The following is an 18430-nucleotide window of genomic DNA, read 5'->3' as shown; positions in this document are numbered from 1 at the left end:
CCACTGTGCCCCTCAGCCGTGTGACCTGACCACTGCTGAGTAGCCTCCCTGCTCAGTCTCTGCTGGCCTGCGGAATGCTGCTCTGGCACGGACACCAGTGGGGGCAGGGGGCTAGCTGTGCTGGCAGGAGGCTGCAAAGGAACGCTGCCAGGCCGAGCAGGCGGCAGGGTGGGGACCGCAGGGCGCTGGCCTGGCAGGGCCCAGGTGGCGGCTGGGCCACCAGGGTGGAGAGGGGGCCTCTGTGGGCCTCTCGTGTGGCCCATGTCATCATTCAGGGGCCCTTCTGTGCCCTCGCCCCACCCCAAGCTGGCTGCTGCCCCGTCTGGGTCACTGTGATAGTGCCCCTGTCCTGGCAATACCCACACCCCTCACACATGTGCCCTTGTGCTTACACAGCAGCCCCTGCCCAGCTGTCACAGTATCCCCTGGGTTTGCCATCTTCCTCGTGAGTGGGCAGGGTCTCTGGGGCCTGCTCAGATTGACTTGGTTCTGGGTGCCGGGAGGGGGAATGGAACAGAGGCAAAGATCCCAGGGCGACACCGTCAACAAGTCTGATGGCCTTTTGCAAGACCTCCTGCAAGGGCCTCCTGACGCTGGGGCCAGGGAGAAGACATCTCAGGGGCAAAGATGGGGGCGACCAAAGAGTGCCAAGAGGAAGGGGAGGGATGCACATAGCTAGATGCAGCGTGGGAGAGACCCCAAGTGAATAAAGACACAGGAGGAGAGGTGGGGGCACAGCTGGGGACATGCCCCCAGAGGCGGCCACTGCAGACACCCTGCGTTTCTGTGGCCATGGTGGGTGCACAGCCAGCTAGCTCAGCTCCCAGAGGCTTCAGGCTGAGGCCAGGCCAGAGCTGGCCAGCATGTGGGACCAGCTGGTCACCTCAGGGCTGCTTTCTGCCTCTTCCTCGGTTCCAACCCGCTTCCTCATCTGATTCAGTGGGTCCTTGCACTGACCTGGGAGGGGGCAAGGGATGGATTGTGTACCCATTGCTTGGATTAGGACAGTGAGGCCCAGAGGAGTACCGATAATGCATCCAGGCACCAGTGTCAGGAGCCAGGGAAAGGGGAGGCTGGGAGAGTGTGGCCTCCCCTCGGGCTGGGAGGATCCTGGCAGAGAGGACTGCACGAGACACCCTCATGGGTCCACTTTCTGCCAAAGCTTGGCAAGGGGTGTGGCCAGCCTAAGTAACGAAGGTGGGGCCCCTGGCCCCTTTGGGATTGGCTTTGGCTGTGGCGGTCAAGCCAAGGAGGGGCTGGAGTTGGGGTGAGAAGAGAGGGAATGGGGGCTCAGGCTCCCTGAAGACCACAGCTGTTTCCCTCTTGCTTCTCTGGCCTACAGCCCATCTACTGGGGAAGCCCGAGGGTGCAACCAGCTTTGGGAGAGGCTACTGGCACTTGGGTCACATGAGACTGCAGCAAGGGGCTGTTTGAAGGGCCCGGTATGGTGGGCTCAAATGGGGCCACCCGAACTGTGCTAGGGCAGTCCCCAAGCTTGGCTGGGGACACCAGGCCCACCTCTTCTGATCCTGGAGAGAACAAACAGCCCAGAGGTGGTTGGGGGGATGTGCGCACGCACACTTGCACGGCACAGGACCCAGCCTCCCTGGGGTGCAGGAGGCTGTGTAGCTGCCGTAGCTGGGATGGGGAAGGACAAGAGTGGACAGTGTCAGAAAACCGAAGGGGATAACACAGCGTGAAGTCAGTGGGATGGAAAGGGATGTTCGAGCTAGCCACCAGAGGCTGACCCAGGGCCCTACAGGGACGGGAGCACAGAGCTCCGAGTGTGGAGTCGGGGGGTGTTGCCCCTGTGTTCTGCCTCCACTGAGCGCCACACTAATAGGCTACAGCTGCCGGGGTGGGGGCCTAATTCAAACCAGCAGGTTGCCTCGTTCCCTCCTGCTGTGTAAACGTCATGGCCTTGGCATGCCTCGCCAGTAGCTTCCAGGATCCTCTCCCTCCCTGTTGGTTCAAGGGACTGTGGGCTTCTCATTGGTGACTTGAGCCTGGCCCTCCACATGAAACCTGTGGGCTCCTACCCTCCTCCTGGAGGCGATCCCAGGGCCCGCGTCCCTGGGCCTTTGATGTATGCTTGGCTCTAAGCATTTAATTCTCCCTACTTCCCAAGAGGGAGGCCTTGGTATCCCAGATTTTCAGATGAGGAGCTGAATTATAAAGGTCAAGCAATCTAACTAGTTAACAAACTAGAGAGTGGCAGAGCAGAACTTGAACCCAGAAAGTCTGGCTCTGGCCCAGACCCCTTACGGACTATACCACAGACTCGTTGCTCACAGAGGTCCTTTATCTCTTCAAAATAAAATCAAACTAGGCTGGAGGCATTGACATTAGTGGGGTCTTTGGCAGCCTTTCTCTGGGAATCTGGCCTGCTGGTAGAGAAGTTAGTTACAAGAGGACCCGGGTAACCTGGGGCTGGGGGAGTGGCAGCCCAGGCCTCCATTCCCTGTAGGCCCTCTGGGAGGCCGACTCCTCTCCAGAGGGGTCTGGGAAAAGGATGGGCACCACGGATTCCCATGCCCAGTTGTGCCACTTGCGCGCACCCTCTTTTAGGGCTTATGAGCCGAGAAATGGGCAATCCACGTCTTCTTGGTGCAGATGAGCCGTCAGAGGCCCAGGAACAGACAGGATGCAGGGGTCTCTCCTGCGGCCTGAGGTCACTTTCTTTACCTTGATTTCCTCAGGGCTCTATGCCGGTTCAGATACAACAGTCCTCAGGCTGGCCTGGGTCCTGGGGCCGGGCTCTGAAACTCAGTTCAGCCTGCAGAGCTGTGAACGGTGGGCCCAGGGTCTCTAAGGGGCAGAAGTACTTGGCCTGGAGCTCGGCCCAGCCCCACCCCGGCCTTTTGATTCACAGGGAGGAGAAGAGAAAGGGGCAAGGGCACTGCCTCTGCCCTCTACTGAAACCTTTAAAGAAAACAGACCGTTAAAGCCCCCTGCCCCTTTGTGTGTGTGTTGTGGCAGTGTGCTCCCCTGGCCTCACACACACACAGCATCGGGCACTGACTGGAGCTGCCCGGAGTGGGTCCTGAAGACGAGCGGGTGCCCTGTTCTTCCAGGGTACCCCCTCCCTACCCCTGTCCTCAAAGGACTTCTCCCTGCCCAGCAGGATTCCTCTCAGTTTGCTTCCCAGCTCAACCCCTCACAAGTGCTGCATGGGACTTCTTTGTAGAAACCAGCAGAGTCCAGGCTCTTCTAGCATGTGAGGCATGGCTTCCGGGCCTCACCTGGTCAGCTAGTTTGCATCACCTGCGTGGCAGGTTTCTCTCTACACGGACTACAGTTTCCTTTCCCTTCCCAACAGTGGTGTCCAGCCAGTTTTCACTTGTGAGAGGGGTATTTTTCTTGAATTCTCTTACCTCCTATTTAATGCGCGGCTAATTCAGAACAGTCAAGGCCAAAATCACGTTTCCCCCCAGTGCTGCCCAGCTGATCAAAATGATCACTATGAGAATGTGAACACAATGCTGGAGCTCACTAAAAAAGAACCTCACTTGGGGATTTCCCTACAGTAAAAAAGACTCTAAAGTTTTCTTTAAATTTTAATGCATCCAGATTGGACTATTGTCAGGGATTGCCTGACTTGGGGGTCTACTGTTAACTCAATTCTGAAAACTGAATCTCTGCAAGTCTTACTGTGAGAAGTTATGAGGTATTCACTAAGAAAATACAAATTCCTCTGAGTCCCGAGGAGAAAAAAGTTAATTGTACTTGCCCTGCAAATTCTCATGTGGACACTAAAAATATCACCATGAATGTTTTCTCTAAGAGCCAGTGCTCTGTGCCTAGTGAACTGGTAGAGAGGGAAGTGTGGAGGCCGTGGGTGGTTTAGTAGGTAAATGTTCTGTCCCCAAGGCAGCAACTCCCAGAGAAGATGGGACATATTCCTTCCTCAGCAAAGACCTCTGTATGCAGGTCACCTCGGCTGAATGACAACAACGGAGCCTGGAGGAAACCTGGAGTTTGCAGGGCAAGAGAGACCAAGCACCATCACTGAGCAGGTGCACCGTCTGGGCAGGTGAACGTCTCTGCCTGCAGTGCCTCTCCGGCCCCACCTCACGCCCCGCCGATACTCAGCCGCCAGATGGAAACGGGCAGCAGAGACGAAGTCTCTTTGCCACCTGGCTCAGCAAAGAGACTCAACATTTTCTTTTCCGTTTCGGAAAGATTGCTGGAAGTCTGGACGAGTAAAGAGAGATGAAACAGGCACAGATTTAGACTAAGTATATATTTTAATTTCTACAAGGTCCCCCTTTTCAAGTTTTAGGAACATTTAAATGAAGTGTATACAAATTAGACATTGCCAATATGTACAAAAGTATTCTCTACAGTTTTTGAACAATACCAGCTATATCATGTTTCATTTGCAGTAAACGACATTACAAAAACAGTCCAATAATACATTTTCTATTAAGAAGCACAATACACAACATAATTAAATTTTATTAAAAAATAACTTAAAATACAGAACAATCCCCTCTAGGCAGAAAAGCTGTTTCTGTAGTTCATTCAGTAAACACACAGTTGAATGCTACGGCTGAGGGCTGTTCTTGTCCATGGAAGAAACAAATGAGGCTTCCAGGGCCCACCTTGTTGGGATGAAACTCCAGCGCAATGGGCAGTGATGGTCTGTGGTAGGTGGGGTTCTGAATGGCCGCCCCCCCCCCCCACTCCATGCCCAAATCCCAGGAACCCGCGCCTGTGCAATCACTCCTGTGATTATGTTATGTTCTATGGCAGAACTGACCTTAAACCAGGGAGACTTGATCAGTGGGCTTGATCTAATCACATGAACCTTAAAACAGAGGAAGAAGGCAGAGGGATGGGAGGCGTGAGAAGATGGGCCATTGAGAATTTGAAGATGGACGGGAGCACGCGAGAAGGAATGACAGCAGCCTTCAGGAGCTGAGGCAGAAGCCTCCAGATGACAGCCAGCAAGGAACTGAATGAACTTGGAAGCAGATTCTTCCCCACAGCCTCCATAGAGGAATGCTGCCCTGCTGACCCTTGATTTCAGCCTTGTGAGACCCTGAGCAGAGAATCTAGCCACACTGTGCCAGACTCACAAGCTACAGAACTGTGAGCTAAGAAATAGGCGTTGTCTTATGCTGCTAAGTTTGGGGTACTTTGTTACACAGCAGCAGAAAACAAATACATCGTCCAAGGGTAACTTTTCTTAACCTAATTAGATTTGGCAGTTTGTTGGGCTTCTGAATGCGTTTTTTTTCCCCCACTGAATATTACAGGCAACTTTTGAAAACCCTTCACATGAATCACACATTGTTTTGTGTTCACTAAGAAGTCCGTTTATTTGACTTGGGTCCTGTTTTCTGACGTACTCTATCAACCTGGCAAACAGCTGACCACTTAACCCTGTTTATGAACCTTTTACGGATGACCGTTTTAATATATCCAAGGTCTCCCCTCCACCCATCCGAGGCTGTCAAATCCCTCCAACTGAGGGCTCTTTCCCACTTCCCAGGTACCCCAAGCCAAGGCCTGGGTTGGGTTGGTGCAGAGTTCCACACCCAACATCCAGTAGGATTTTCTTCTGCGTAACTGATTAAACTGGCACTAAGGTGATTAAGTACACTTGGGGGAAAAACTCAAAGATTAAAAAAAAAAAAAAAAAAATCACACCAGTTTTTACAGGTCAAATCCTTTTTGGAGGAACCACCCCAAACCGAAAATGTGTCATCTGTGGCAGTCGTGCACACCCTCTTCCCCTGTGTGATGTCCCGGACTTCCTCGTGTCGTGCGAGGCTTCACCGAGTCAGAGCGGGTCACGGCAGAAAGAGGAAAAACATGCTGGTGCTTAGAACAGTTCAGCTGCTGTTGTGGTATCTCTCTCTCTTACTTGAAAGACTTAAAAGCTCTGCCAAGTGTCTCCAGGATGGTGGCAGTGAGGTTTTGGTGGTACTTTGAAGTCCACTCTTCAATTGACTCTTCCCGAGGCACACATGTCAGTTACGTGCAGCAGCCCTGAGCGGCCACACAACCTTCTGGGTCAGTCCTGCCTGCTCCGGAGGACCCCAGGCCACACCTGAGCTGGAGAGAAGCCCTCCAAATATTTAAGGTGAATACAGCTCAGAAGGAACGTTTGGCGCCAGTGAATTAAAATAATAATAATAATCTCTCTTCTAGGAGATTCTAACGTAAGTATACGTAAAGAGGCACCAAAAGGTACCGAGCACCAAAACATGAACTGGAATAGAATTGTTTCTACAATCTAAACTTGTGATAGTATTCATTAAAAAGCACATAAAACATTAGGTCCTTAGGGACAGTGCAGGTACACAGTTAAGGCCAATTTATTCTTCTGAACCTCACCTGCCAGCCGGAGTGGGCTGTATGATGACCACTTTTCCCGATCCTCTGAGACAACCAAGAAGTAAGGAAAGAATGAAGAACTCCAGAGCCACTGCCTTATATTCCTGGCTACCATCAAGTATCAATTCTGGGTGGTTTGTTCTTAAGAGCATGTATGTATGACACTGTGTGATTGGTACATAAATATTTGGCCACCTTTAACAGTTCTTCACAGTTCTATGCTTGGCAGCATATATGCTAAAACCTGAAAAACGGGCAAAAAGAATCTGTATTCTAAGGAATACATGAGATGGAAAGAAATCATCTGTCTAAAATAATATTGCAAATGATACTTAAATTTCATGATTTCTTGATTCAAGAAAATGAAATTCATTTCCATAGTTGGCTACTGTAAAATGTGGCATAAAAATATTTTTAGGAGACATATCTGTATTTTAAATTCTGTGTACATGTAAATGAACGATAACAATTAAGTGCCTATTTTTGAAACTTATCTCTAATATTGAAATAGAACAACAGACTGCCATTAAGTTTCTCCAACTTTTAAGTTACCAGATATTTACAAATAAGATATAATTTGTATAAAAAAAAAGGGGGGGGACATTTTCAACTATATGTGCTGCTTTCACTGGGGCTCCGGTGATGAGAGTAACTTCGGTCACTTTCACTGTCAGAGCCATAAGATCTACAACTCCTGTATAACAAAAGAAATATACAGACACCTTTTAACTTCAACCCTTTGAATTCCTCTTGAAGCCTTTTTTTTTTTTTTTTTTTTTTTTGATATGAGTGGCTTGAAAGCAATACTGATGTGGCAGAGCACAGTGGGTGGATGAGTGGGGTCTTGACTGTGGCAACAGTGTAGACTTTTCAAAGACGTTTTAAATGACAGAATAGTAATATCAACGTTAAGATAAAGAAACATCACATCTTGGGAAATTACTTGAAATCCACATGCAAATGAGCAGAATAATTTTCCATGTTACCCAAACCGAACATCAATATTTAATGAGACCGAGGAAGCGAGGGATAAAAAAGGTACACAAATAGTTTCATTAAAAATATGGAAACCAAGGGGCGCCTGGGAGGCTCAGTCGGTTAAGCATCCAACTCTTGATTTCAGCTCAGGTCATGATCTCATGGTCGTGAGATGGAGCTCTGCATGGGGCAGCTTAAGATTCTCTCCCTCTCCTTCTGCCCCTCCCTCCCTCACTTACCCCTCACTCCAAAAAAATTAAAAAAAAAAAAAAAAGGGAAGCCAAAAAAAAAAAAAAAAATGGGGACCCCATGAGGGATGTGGGAGGAAGGTAGGGCAGGTGCATGCAGATAGGACCTCTGGGAAACTAAGTCAAGAGGACCTGGCAATTGTCACCATTCAGTTATTTTGAAAAAAATTCAGGGAGCCAGTCACTTTGCCAAATGCTAGGACATACACAGTAGACCAAGTATAGTTTCCTGGGGCTCAAGGACAGTACAGAATAGTGGACAAGACAAATAGGGCACACGGCAGGGAGGTGGGGGTGGCGTAACTCAGGGTGAACAGTCAGGGCGGGCCTCCTGGGGCAGTGGGTTGCAGCTGAGGCCTGTGGGGTAGGTAGGTGGGAATCGGCCATTTCAAGAGGCGTGTGTATCTCCAGGCAGAAGGAAAGGTTCTAGCACATTAAAGGAGGGAAGACAGAAAAGCCCCAGCTGGAGCTGGTAGGTAGGGAGGCCTTACATGCAATGCTAAAGAGCCTAGACCTGCCCTTCTGGCAGCAGGGAGTCCTTCAAGAGTTTCAAACAAGGGAGGTGTTTAGATGATACCGATATTCAACAAGGATCACTGACAGTAGTTGCAATGAATGGGAGAAGGGTTAAGACCAAAAAAGCAACTAGGAGAGGGACACCATAAAAAGTCAACACAAAGACTCTTACAGTACCAGCCAAAATATGTTACATAAAATGTAATATGTGTAAATATCTGTAATATATAAAAATGTTTTTACTAAAAATTGATGATATAAACCTCAGCTCTGCTGTTGAAGCAAATGATGACATTTTAGTATACATTTTTTGATTAAAAAAAATTAACAAATCTGTTTTGCTATTTTTAGCAACTAGCCCTATTTAAAAGAATGGCCCATGGTTTAGGTGACCTTCTCTCTTTACTCCTTGCAAACTATTCAAAGATATGTAAGTATTACCAGATCCATTTTGGATTCACACATGTAACAATACCCAGCAAACCTGACCCGGCAACCCTTAACACAACGGCCACTTTTATTTAGTAGCTGCCTGTGGACTGCTGAAATTCGAGAAGAGAAAAATATTTCTGTCCTCCCAAGATTATGCTTTCTCTTCTATTAGCTGTCTGTCACCTCATGCACCAAGTGCCCACAGTACCGTGCAGTGCCCTAAAGGAGGGGGACCCACCTGGACCGCCTGCTGTAACTTCTGCCTCGGTGGTAACTGTCACTCCTTTGGCTCCTACTTCGACTCCGACTCCTGCTATAGTAGCTATCGTAAGTGTAGGACCTGCTTCAACAGCAACAACACACACTCAATTTTCCCACTCAGATACTTATATGCTTCCATTTCTTTTTATGACCTGATCAGTGTTCTCGAAAACAAGGGCCTAGATGACACTGCGAGGACACAGCTGCACAGCAAGTACTGGAAACACTGAACAATTGCCCCAGTCAGACTTACCATAGTAAAAAGAAAAATGTTCATTTATTTTCTGCATTGAAAAATATCACGAAGTTGACACTAAGTTTGAATGAAGGTGGTGGATCTTATTAGGCAATTATATCCGATAAACACCTGCCATTACAACTGGTCATCAATGGTCACTTTTGACACTAGAGTACCATGGGCCAACAGATAAAAGCTGTCAAAAAGACCTCACGTAGATAGGGTAGGATTACATGAGACAAATACAGGTATCTACACTTTTCAACAGAATACAGCACTTTTGAAAAGGAAGTGAAGGGTTTTATAAAACAAGGCTTTTCAATCCCGCCCCCACAAATGGTTCCCCACCCCCGTCCGTACCTGGACCGACTGTGGGGGTCATACGAGCTGCTCCTGGATCTGCTCCTGCTGGATGTCCTAATATTAATCACATGAGGGACCATCATCTTGTGGGTCAGGACAGGCTATATAAAAAATCTAGACATTTCTTTGCCCACCAAGGAAAAAACACAATGAAATCCAGTAGCTGTATTTCATTTGTATATCAAAAGTATGTTGTATTTTTTAAAAGCCAGGTTGGTTATCATTAGAAAGCTTATGTTTTATTCAATTCTTCTATGAGATGCACATAACGAAAGTCTCTGGGGAGGTTCGAACTGGGTGGGGAGGGAAGGGTCTGCACAGGTCAGACGTCTGTAAGTAAAATGAAGCTGCAGCACTGGAAAATGCCTGAGAGGCAAGGGGGTTTCAAGAACGTGGAAGAAATAGAGACCTGGGGTCACCCCCGACATGCTTCATCTTGTGGCCCCTGTTAACAAATCAGTCCTCCTATCCCAATCCCTACTCCGAGTCAAGAAAGAGGTGACTGCGGAGGTGAACTAAGGTTAAGGAAGATGTACTGGAGGTGGAGGGAGGGGGAGCTGGCGGGCAGGGCCTCTTTTGAATATTTTTACTGCTTCTCTTTCCTCACTCTGATAAGATCACATCCTGAGAAGAGCCAGTGAGAATCTGACAGTTCTTAGAAACAACGGGACGAGACGACAGGCCTGTCTAGTATTCAACAGTGACAGGATTCTTCTCAACAGCTCCCCCACTCTGCCTGTGCACGCCCTGAAGAGCAGACAGGATGGAGACCACACGGGAGGGCGGGGTTCACAAGCTCACCTGTGACTTTTGTAACTGCGGTAGGAGCTGCTCCGGCTCCTTGTGCGGCCTCTGCTGTACCATCCTCTGCTCCGACTTCTAGAGTAGCTTCTTGATCTACAATTAAGAGTGAAAAAGCACAATTATATTAACTCACCTTGCTGTTCAAGGCCTTACTAGTACAGTGGGAAGGGGAAAACACAACAAAAGGAAAAGTCTTTCATGGAACTCTTCACTGTGGGTGTGACAGTGGTAGCTTATGAATAGTGTTTAAATTGAACAGAATGGAATAAACCAGAACAGGCCACTAAAGGTGTGTTCACTGGAACCCTATCTGTAATATCGGAAGAAGAAATAATCCAAATCTCCATTAATGACAGAATGGGGGAAAAAATTAATGCACAGATATACAGCAAAATATTCTAATGTAGGAAAATGACTGAACTACAGCTACATACATCAACAGAGACATCTCCTGGAACTTAATGTTAAGTGAAAAATGCATAAATAGAACACATTACGTATGTATGTATAAAGATCTTTTTGAAAACCTACAAAAACAACACTGTATACAAATAGACACATCTCTGGCAAAACTGAAGAAAAACAACAAAACTATAACAAAAGTTGAGAATAATGTTCAACTTTAGAAGAAATGAGGGTAGGGATATATCAGGTATGTCAAAGCTCTATTTTTTAAACTAGATGACATTTTAAATTATTTATTTATACCTAATCATTTGTTTTATTTTTTTGTACCTATTTAATACAACAAGGAACTTAAGTAGCACAATTCTGCCCCCCCCCCAGCCCGCATTCACTTGGCTCCCCACCCTTCTCCCCCAACTTTATACCTGTCATTTAGGACAGAACAACACCCCTATGTCTAGGCTGCTATGCAACATTTTCATAGTTGTTTTTTTTTTTTTTTTAAATGTTTATTTTTGAGAGAGAGAGAGAGCATGAGCAGGGGAGGGGCAGAGAGAGGGAGACAGAGGATCCTAAGCAGGCTCTGCACTGACAGTGGAGAGCCCGATGTGGGGCTCGAAATCACAAACCACGAGATGATGACCTGAGCCACAGCTGGACGCTTAACCGACTGAGCCATCCAGGCGCCCCCTCATAGGTTTTATTTTATTCACTGTGTACTTATGTTTTGGAAGACATGATGTGCTTCCAGTTTATCTATAAGAAAATGGAACACATTGTCTTCTAGTAAGACTCCCGTCATTTATTCAACAATTTTTTTTTCAATTACCTAACAAGTATAGAGCAGATTCGGTGAGGTGACTAAAAGATGAGTAGGAAGTAGTTCCCGACTTCAGTGAAGTCACAGTGTGGTTAGGGGAGTCAGGGCCAGGCAAGTAACCAAAACAGGGAGGCTGTCTGGTCTATCAGCTGCATAACCTCAAGCAAATTCCTTAGGCTTTCTAAGCCTGTCTTCATTTCGAAGACGAAAGGCCAGCCACTCCAAAGGCAGCAGTAGAAGCTAAGTGAGTGGCCAGCATCAACCAGAGCTCAGAACTGCTGGAGTGTGAATGATAAGGCAGACGTTGAGCAGACAGGGAGCCAAAGTAGCTCCATAGCTGACTGCACCTGGCCTATGAACCTGGAGAGGACAGGCCGGGATTCACCAGCTCTCCAGGCCTGCTGCGAGTCAGGGCAGGAGGAAGAAGAGCCCACAACACGAGCATGGAACGGTCTGAGAGGGAAGAGGAGGACCACCGGCAGGTGCCAGAAGAACGGAAAGGACTGAAAACATGCCCTGGCACTCCTGCGAAGTACCTGAAAGTAGCCCGCTTAGGGAGAAGCAGGGAGGGGCGGCACAGAAGGCAGCCTGCAAGCAACTAAGGAGTAAATGGGGCACTGTTACTACAGATGGCACGTACTGGTTCCTATTTTTAAAGAAATCTGGGTGGGAAAGGGAAGATAAACAACTAGAAAGGGGAAAAAAGTTCTCGAAGATTCTTATGTTTTAAGTTCAAGTGATGAAGACCAAGCACAATAATATATTCATGGATAGGAGTAACTAAGAGACAGTGAGGTAAAACCGTGAACTATTTATAAAGAAAATTTAAAAAGGAATACAAATTACTAACTTCATGCCACCATCACTAATTTTTTAGTTTGTAAAAATTCTCATTCTCTGCACTGTCTATGCTGACCAAAGTTACAGGCAACCTGAACCAAAATACATAAATCTAAAGATGATCGGTCTTGCCATGCCCCTCCCCCAATCCTTGAATAAAGATTAACTAGATGCAGGTCTTGGGCAGGTAACTTTGCTTCTCCGGCCCTCACCTTCCACTTGTGTAAAATGGAGGGTTAATGATCTCTAAATCCTACACTGTTCTATATGTTCAGATTCCCTTCTACGGCATCACAGAGAGGTGGGAGAACAACATCACACCTTTGAAAGAGAGAGACTTGCCATCTACCACGGCAACTCATCTCTGTTGCCAAAGAGCTTTAGTTGATTAAGCTAATAGTTTTTTTTTAAGTTTATTTATTTTGAGAGAGACAGAGACAGCGTGAGTGGGGGAGGGGCAGAGAGAGGGAGAGAGAGAATCCCAAGCAGGGTCCGCACTGTCAGCACAGAGCCCGATGTGGGGCTCAAACTCATAAACCGTGAGATCGTGACCTGAACTGAAAGCAAGAGTCGGACGCTTAACGAACTGAGCCACCCAGGCGCCCTGAAAAGCTAATAGTTTTTGACACTGAGCCCAAATTTCTTCCCCTAAAATCTCCACTTCCTATGCTCTCGATCTGCTCTCTGGGTCACAGAGCACAAGACTTCCCCTCATTCCCTTCCAGACATTTGGAAATAGTAATCTTGTCCCTAATTCTGATGTTCTTCCAAGCTAAAAATAACAGACTCTCCTTGGGAGGGAAAAAGGAAAGAGAATAAATACAGGGCTCACCGATAAGACGATGTGGAACTTCGTGATCGACTTCTTGAGTGACTGTAGGAGACAGACCTTGTTCTGTGTCTTGATTTGGTTTCAGATTTACTTCGAGATCTGCTTGGACTCCTGGACTGGCTATCCCCATCTCGACTAGGTGTCTGCTCATCACTTGAACTCTCCTGATTTCTTGGCCTCCGGTTTAAGCGTGCTGTCTTTCTTACTTCATCAAAGAGAGACCCAGGCCGGACTTTATTTTTGCTTTTGATTTCTATCCTCAAGCCTTGTGGCTTCATCTCAGGTGCAGCAGTCAATGCCTTCACTTCCACAGTGCTGGATGTAGTAGCAGCCGGGGCGGCCACGTTCCCCACACCTTGCAGGGGCTTCCATTTATTATCTAAGAGACCGATCTGGCTCTTCTCAGCCACCTCTCTCTTCACAGTGCTTTCTGCAGCACTGGCAATGCCAGTGGGGCCGCCGTCCTGTTTGCCCATGTCCCCCATCGTTTTGCTTTCAGACATGCTGCTTTCCTGCTTTAGCTCCTCTCCCTCAGGACGCTCCGTGTGCACATCCTGCTTTAAAACAATGTTTATATCTGGGGTGTCGAGCCTTGAGTTTCCTAGAGGGGATGCCTCCTTTGCTGGGGAACTCCTATCAGGAGTGCAAATCTCCATGTTGTCATCTGTCTGAAGCACATCTTCCACTCCACTTGAGACAATTTCTGCAATATGCTGAACGTTTGAGGGAGAAGCAGCTACATTTTCATCAGTATTTAAAGCTCTAGGAGAAATGCTGAGTTTACTATCATCTTTAGTAGGCTGATCAATATCTGATGGAATCATTACTGTATTACATTTACCTGAAAGGTTGCCCTCTTCACAGGACTTCTCAGTTTGCACAATACTTTCTTTCAAGGTTTCACTGTTTTCAGAAACTTGTTTTTTCTCTTTTGCCTCCTGAGTAACTTGCTTTTCACTAATCTCCTCTTCCTCCTCCTCACCAAATTCTAGTGGAGGCTGCCAATGAAATGCTTGTTTTCGTTTTGGAGCCTTGTGCTTTTTGTCTTTTTTCCCTTTCAATTTCTCTTTTGCTTTTTTGGTCTGTTCCCTTTTAAGATTTTCCTTTGACCCGTGTTTGTGCTTCCGTGCCTTTCTTCTAGTGTTTTCTGAATTGGAATAGGACCCCTCAGAATCAGAGGTTGAAGACCGCTGTTTACTTGACTTCCAAGCACCATTACCATCAGGCAGTGAAGTACTTGCTGAAGACTTTGTTGTGGATTTGGCTTTGATGTGAATTTCACCAAACTCTGACTCAGAATCTGATGTAGCTTCACCTTCCTCCTTATCAGAAGATGGCCGGGAAATATTTTTACTGTTTTTAGTTCCGTCTCGTTCGGAGTTTGATTCTGAGTCCCATTTACTTCCCGCATAATTCTTTCTTTTGTGCTTACTGCCATTTCTAAGGTGATCAGAAAGATTCTCTTTCAAGGCTCTTTTTTTTGAACGAGGGCATTCTTGTTCGGGCTTGGATTTCTCTTCATCTCTGTTTCTCTCTTGCTTATTATTCATTTCCTTTTGGACTTGCTTCTCTTTCTCCTGGGCTGACTGTGTAACCTGAACACTTGACTGTTCACTGTCTGAAGAATAATCTAAAGATGACTTGCTTTCGCTATACTTTCTCTGACAAGACTTGTCCCTGCTTTTCATATATTTATGGCGAAGTGTCTTTTCGGAACTGCTGCTGTGCCTTTTACTAGAAGTGTTATTTTTCTTCCCGCTGGATCTGTATTTTCTCTTGGCTCGTCTTCTATCATCACTGCTAACAGAAGAGTACGACGATGATCTACTACACCGTGAATGATCACTGTATTTATTTCGTGAATGAGATCTAGATGAGGGAGACCTAGACCTCGAACGTGAACTAGCTAGACTTCGTGACCTTGTGTATGATCTGGAATAAGATCTACTCCTAGAAGATCTGCTCCTTGACCTTGGTGAGCTTTCTGAACTTCTGTCACTGTATTTTGAATAAGCACTCCGATCACTTTCTGAATTTTTTTCTCTTTTGTGGTACGATGATGAACTTCCAGTCTCTTTAATATTTGCTAAACTGTAAGTGCTTTGGATGGGCAGCAAGTGGGTTGTTTTAGCTTTCATTTCCTGAATTCGCTCATAAGAGGGCTTCCAGGGCTTCTGTCCAGGCTTCCACCTTGAAGGAGGGGGACTGTCACTCAGTGGTATTACAGGAATATTTTCTGCCACCACCGCTTGTACTATGACATTTTCATTTTGTGGCACTGTTGTTCTTAAAGGTTCTGTTTTAACCGGTTTGTTTTCACTTAACTGAGAGGCTGTTCTTTTTGGTGATTTTGATGCTGTCCTTTGGTGCCCTGACTTGGAACTAGATCTGGACTTTGATCTACTTCGAGAATGTGATGAGGATTTTGATGGAGTCCTTGATCTTGAGCTTCCTCTAGAGTAAGACTGTGAGTGAGATTTAGATCTGTAGGAGTCCCTGCTGGAATGGGTTGAAGAGCTCTGGTCATCCTTATCAGATTTAGACCAGTCCCTCTTTGATGAGTGATGAGACGATAAAGAGGAAGAACGAGATCTCCTTTCTCTATCACAAGAGGATTTCATTCGTCGGGTGGAAGATTTTGAGGATTCTATGTCAGATGGTACAATAATCCTTCTCTTCTTAGTCTGCTTGTGTCTTCTGCAGTGTTTCTGCTTTTTTGCTTTCTTTTTATGCTTCACCTTTTTCTCTTTTCTGCGTTTTTTATGGTGACCATCAGAGTGTCTTGCCGTACTAAGGTCTGAATAATATCCATTATAGGACCATGATCTGGATCTCTGGGACAAGCTTCTCTCATCCCATCGGCTTGAACAGGGGTCACTTAATCTGTAGAAAATGACCCAACATGCATGCAGTTATTTACAAGCATGTTTCTATGCTTTAAGTTTAAAACACGTTTGCTGTCAATACAAATGCATTGACAAAAGCCCAGTGAACAACATAGTATTGACTCTATCCACACTTTGAGTACACGTAGGAAGGATAAATCAGAGGCATAGGCCTCGTGATTTCAGAGACACGCACTGACAACTACTAACAGAGTTACTTACAAAAGCACTTAGTTTAGTTTTTTGTTTTTGTTTCAATTAAGCAAAGGATTTCAAACTCGACAGAAAAATGATTTTGAGAGTCAAACCAAACCAAAGCAATTCATCACAGGAGCTCCAGTCACATCCTGAGTTCCCGCCCAGGATCTGTTCATGACCCTCTGCTTCTGGGAGCAAGCTTTGAGAGAGAGTCCAATTAAGTTCCCAAACAATTCTGTCGATTCCCTGCAGACAGAGGAGAGCTGCCTGAACTTTAAAGAGAAGCGTCTGGAGAAGCTAGCATGGCTTCTGTTTTATTTCAGCTTCACAGAGGGTAATCAAGACTCTCTCTTAAGGTTTTGGTTAAATTAGTACAGAAATGGAGGAAAAAGCACATAAAAACAGATGCAAGTTTTACAGTCTTAATGGTAACCTGTCACGTCAGGGCCCACAATTCAGAGTCCTCCATACCACTGTGTCTAAATCACTCTCACACAGCAGATGCGCACCTTTTATTCCCTCTTCCAACTTGTAACCATACTACTGGACACTCAAAGAGAAAAAGAGACTTCTACCGTGAACGATTATAAAGGGTCCTACTGGTATGTTTTTCACTAGCTATTCTGGAGCCAGGCCCATTTCTACAACAGATATTCCACTGTGGGGTGTTACTAAGGGTAAGAGACAGGTACACTGTTGAAGCAGCAACAGTCCCTGGGGTCAGAAGTTAACCAACACGAAAGGTACAGATTTTCTATCTATTCAATCATCAGTGATTAAGAGCCAGTGACCTGGCTAGGAAAGAACCTGCTATATAATTTTTAGGTGCTGATTATTTTTAAAATTGTACAGGAAATCTCTGAGCGATTCGGTAGTTTTATAGTTTTATGAGGGAAAACAGAATCTTGATTTAAAAGCACCCTGAAGCCAATCAGCCCTCCTAGTTAATAGCTCTCTTTCTGCCAAGTATTTCCAAATGTATTCTCTTTGGTCACAGTCTAACTTTCAATGTAAGTCTTTAATGAAAAGTCCAGAAGTAAGTCTCTCTCCCCTTAACACTTAAAATATAGCAAACACAGAATTGTGCTTATACTCAAGGCTCTTACTTGTCTCCTTTACTCCATTTTTCTCCACTAGGTGGTCTGTATGCTCTTAATCTCTGCATTTCCTCTTTCCAGTGAGGAGGAGTTTCACTGCTATCATCATCATCTGATTCAGAACATGATCTTGATCTTGGAGGTGTGTGATAGCGCTTTAAAAACAAAGATAGGAATAACTATTTTTAAAATACCTCTCAATTACAGTCTGCTATAGGACAGAGTTAGGAGTAAGACCCAAAGTCAGATGCCATTCAAAGGCTATAATGATTAAAGTACCAAAAGGATGGTACGAAGTTATGTCAAACATAAGAGACTAAAAGAAATGGGATGTTTTCTTTGAAATCCTAACAGTTACCTGCATTAGCCTAGATTACTCAACATACTAAGATTTCTCAACATAATCACTTATTGCTTCTCAGGCCATTTCATACTTAAAAACATAGCAATAAATTTTCATCTAACAGCAGTATGTTCCCATACCTATGGAGAATATAGCTAGTTCCTTGAGCAGATGTTGGATTATACCTAAAATTAAGGCTGGGGTTTTGCCTATAGGCAAAAACATACTGCTTAGATAAGTAGTTTGAAAAAAGAAGTCTTAATAAACATACAATTGTACCCCTTCCTTTAATCTTCCGTCCAGATTTTGATACAGATGGTTTCTGATCACTTACAATGGGTGGAACATCAGGAATCTTCCTGGAAAAGAAAACTGAAAATTAAAAATAAGCAAATGCTAGGTGGATTTCTCAATATTTAAATGCAGAATTTATGCTCCTACAAAACAAAATCATTTCATTTAGATCCAACACCTCTGTAAAATGAAGCACTCCCTAGACAATTTTTCTAAGCAAACTCTTCAAATGCCAAAATTTAAAAAGAAAAACAAAAAAAAAGTAATCCAATTGAGTAGAAACATACCATACTATATACCTTTTTAAGCACAGTACTTCTTTTAAACAAAATTCCTTTTTATGTCTCTTGTCAAAAACAGTGATGTTCTAAGGGAATCCTAAGATATTCTTGGTTCTTATGTTTAAGTTGTGTTTTTTAAATTATTTACATATATATATATGGAGTTTATTTAATTATTTAGAGAGCGAGAGATGGAGCATGTGCATGAGCAGGGGAGGAGCAGAGAAAGAGAATCCCAACCAGGCTCCAC

The 18430-nt window shown here is 45.4% G+C and overlaps 1 protein-coding gene across 14 annotated transcripts in view; it reads right to left on the bottom strand.

Moving 5' to 3' along the window:
* Positions 1-4228: 4228 nt before the first annotated feature.
* Positions 4229-18430, bottom strand: part of NKTR (natural killer cell triggering receptor) — a 62365-nt gene continuing 48163 nt past the window's right edge. For 8 of the 14 annotated variants that reach the window (XM_047099627.1, XM_047099626.1, XM_047099634.1 and 5 more), the window contains 7 exons: positions 17877-17964; positions 17272-17417; positions 13083-15965; positions 10183-10278; positions 9379-9435; positions 8758-8862; positions 4229-7039 (listed from right to left, as the gene is read on the bottom strand). In XM_047099627.1, the coding sequence (XP_046955583.1) occupies positions 6952-7039; positions 8758-8862; positions 9379-9435; positions 10183-10278; positions 13083-15965; positions 17272-17417; positions 17877-17964 (3463 nt within the window). In that variant the 3' untranslated portion in view covers positions 4229-6951. Of the gene's footprint in view, positions 7040-8757; positions 8863-9378; positions 9436-10182; positions 10279-13082; positions 15966-17271; positions 17418-17876; positions 17965-18430 lie in introns of those variants that run through there. The other 6 variants (XM_047099639.1, XM_047099628.1, XM_047099632.1 and 3 more) reach the window with 5 other exon arrangements.

Source organism: Lynx rufus, unplaced genomic scaffold (genome assembly GCF_022079265.1).
Source record: "Lynx rufus isolate CCGP_SWC_20201006 ecotype Redwood Valley unplaced genomic scaffold, mLynRuf1.p SCAF_5, whole genome shotgun sequence".
Classification (NCBI taxonomy): domain Eukaryota; kingdom Metazoa; phylum Chordata; class Mammalia; order Carnivora; family Felidae; genus Lynx; species Lynx rufus.
Note: the sequence above shows the minus strand (reverse complement) of the source record. Positions and strands in the feature narration are given on the sequence as shown.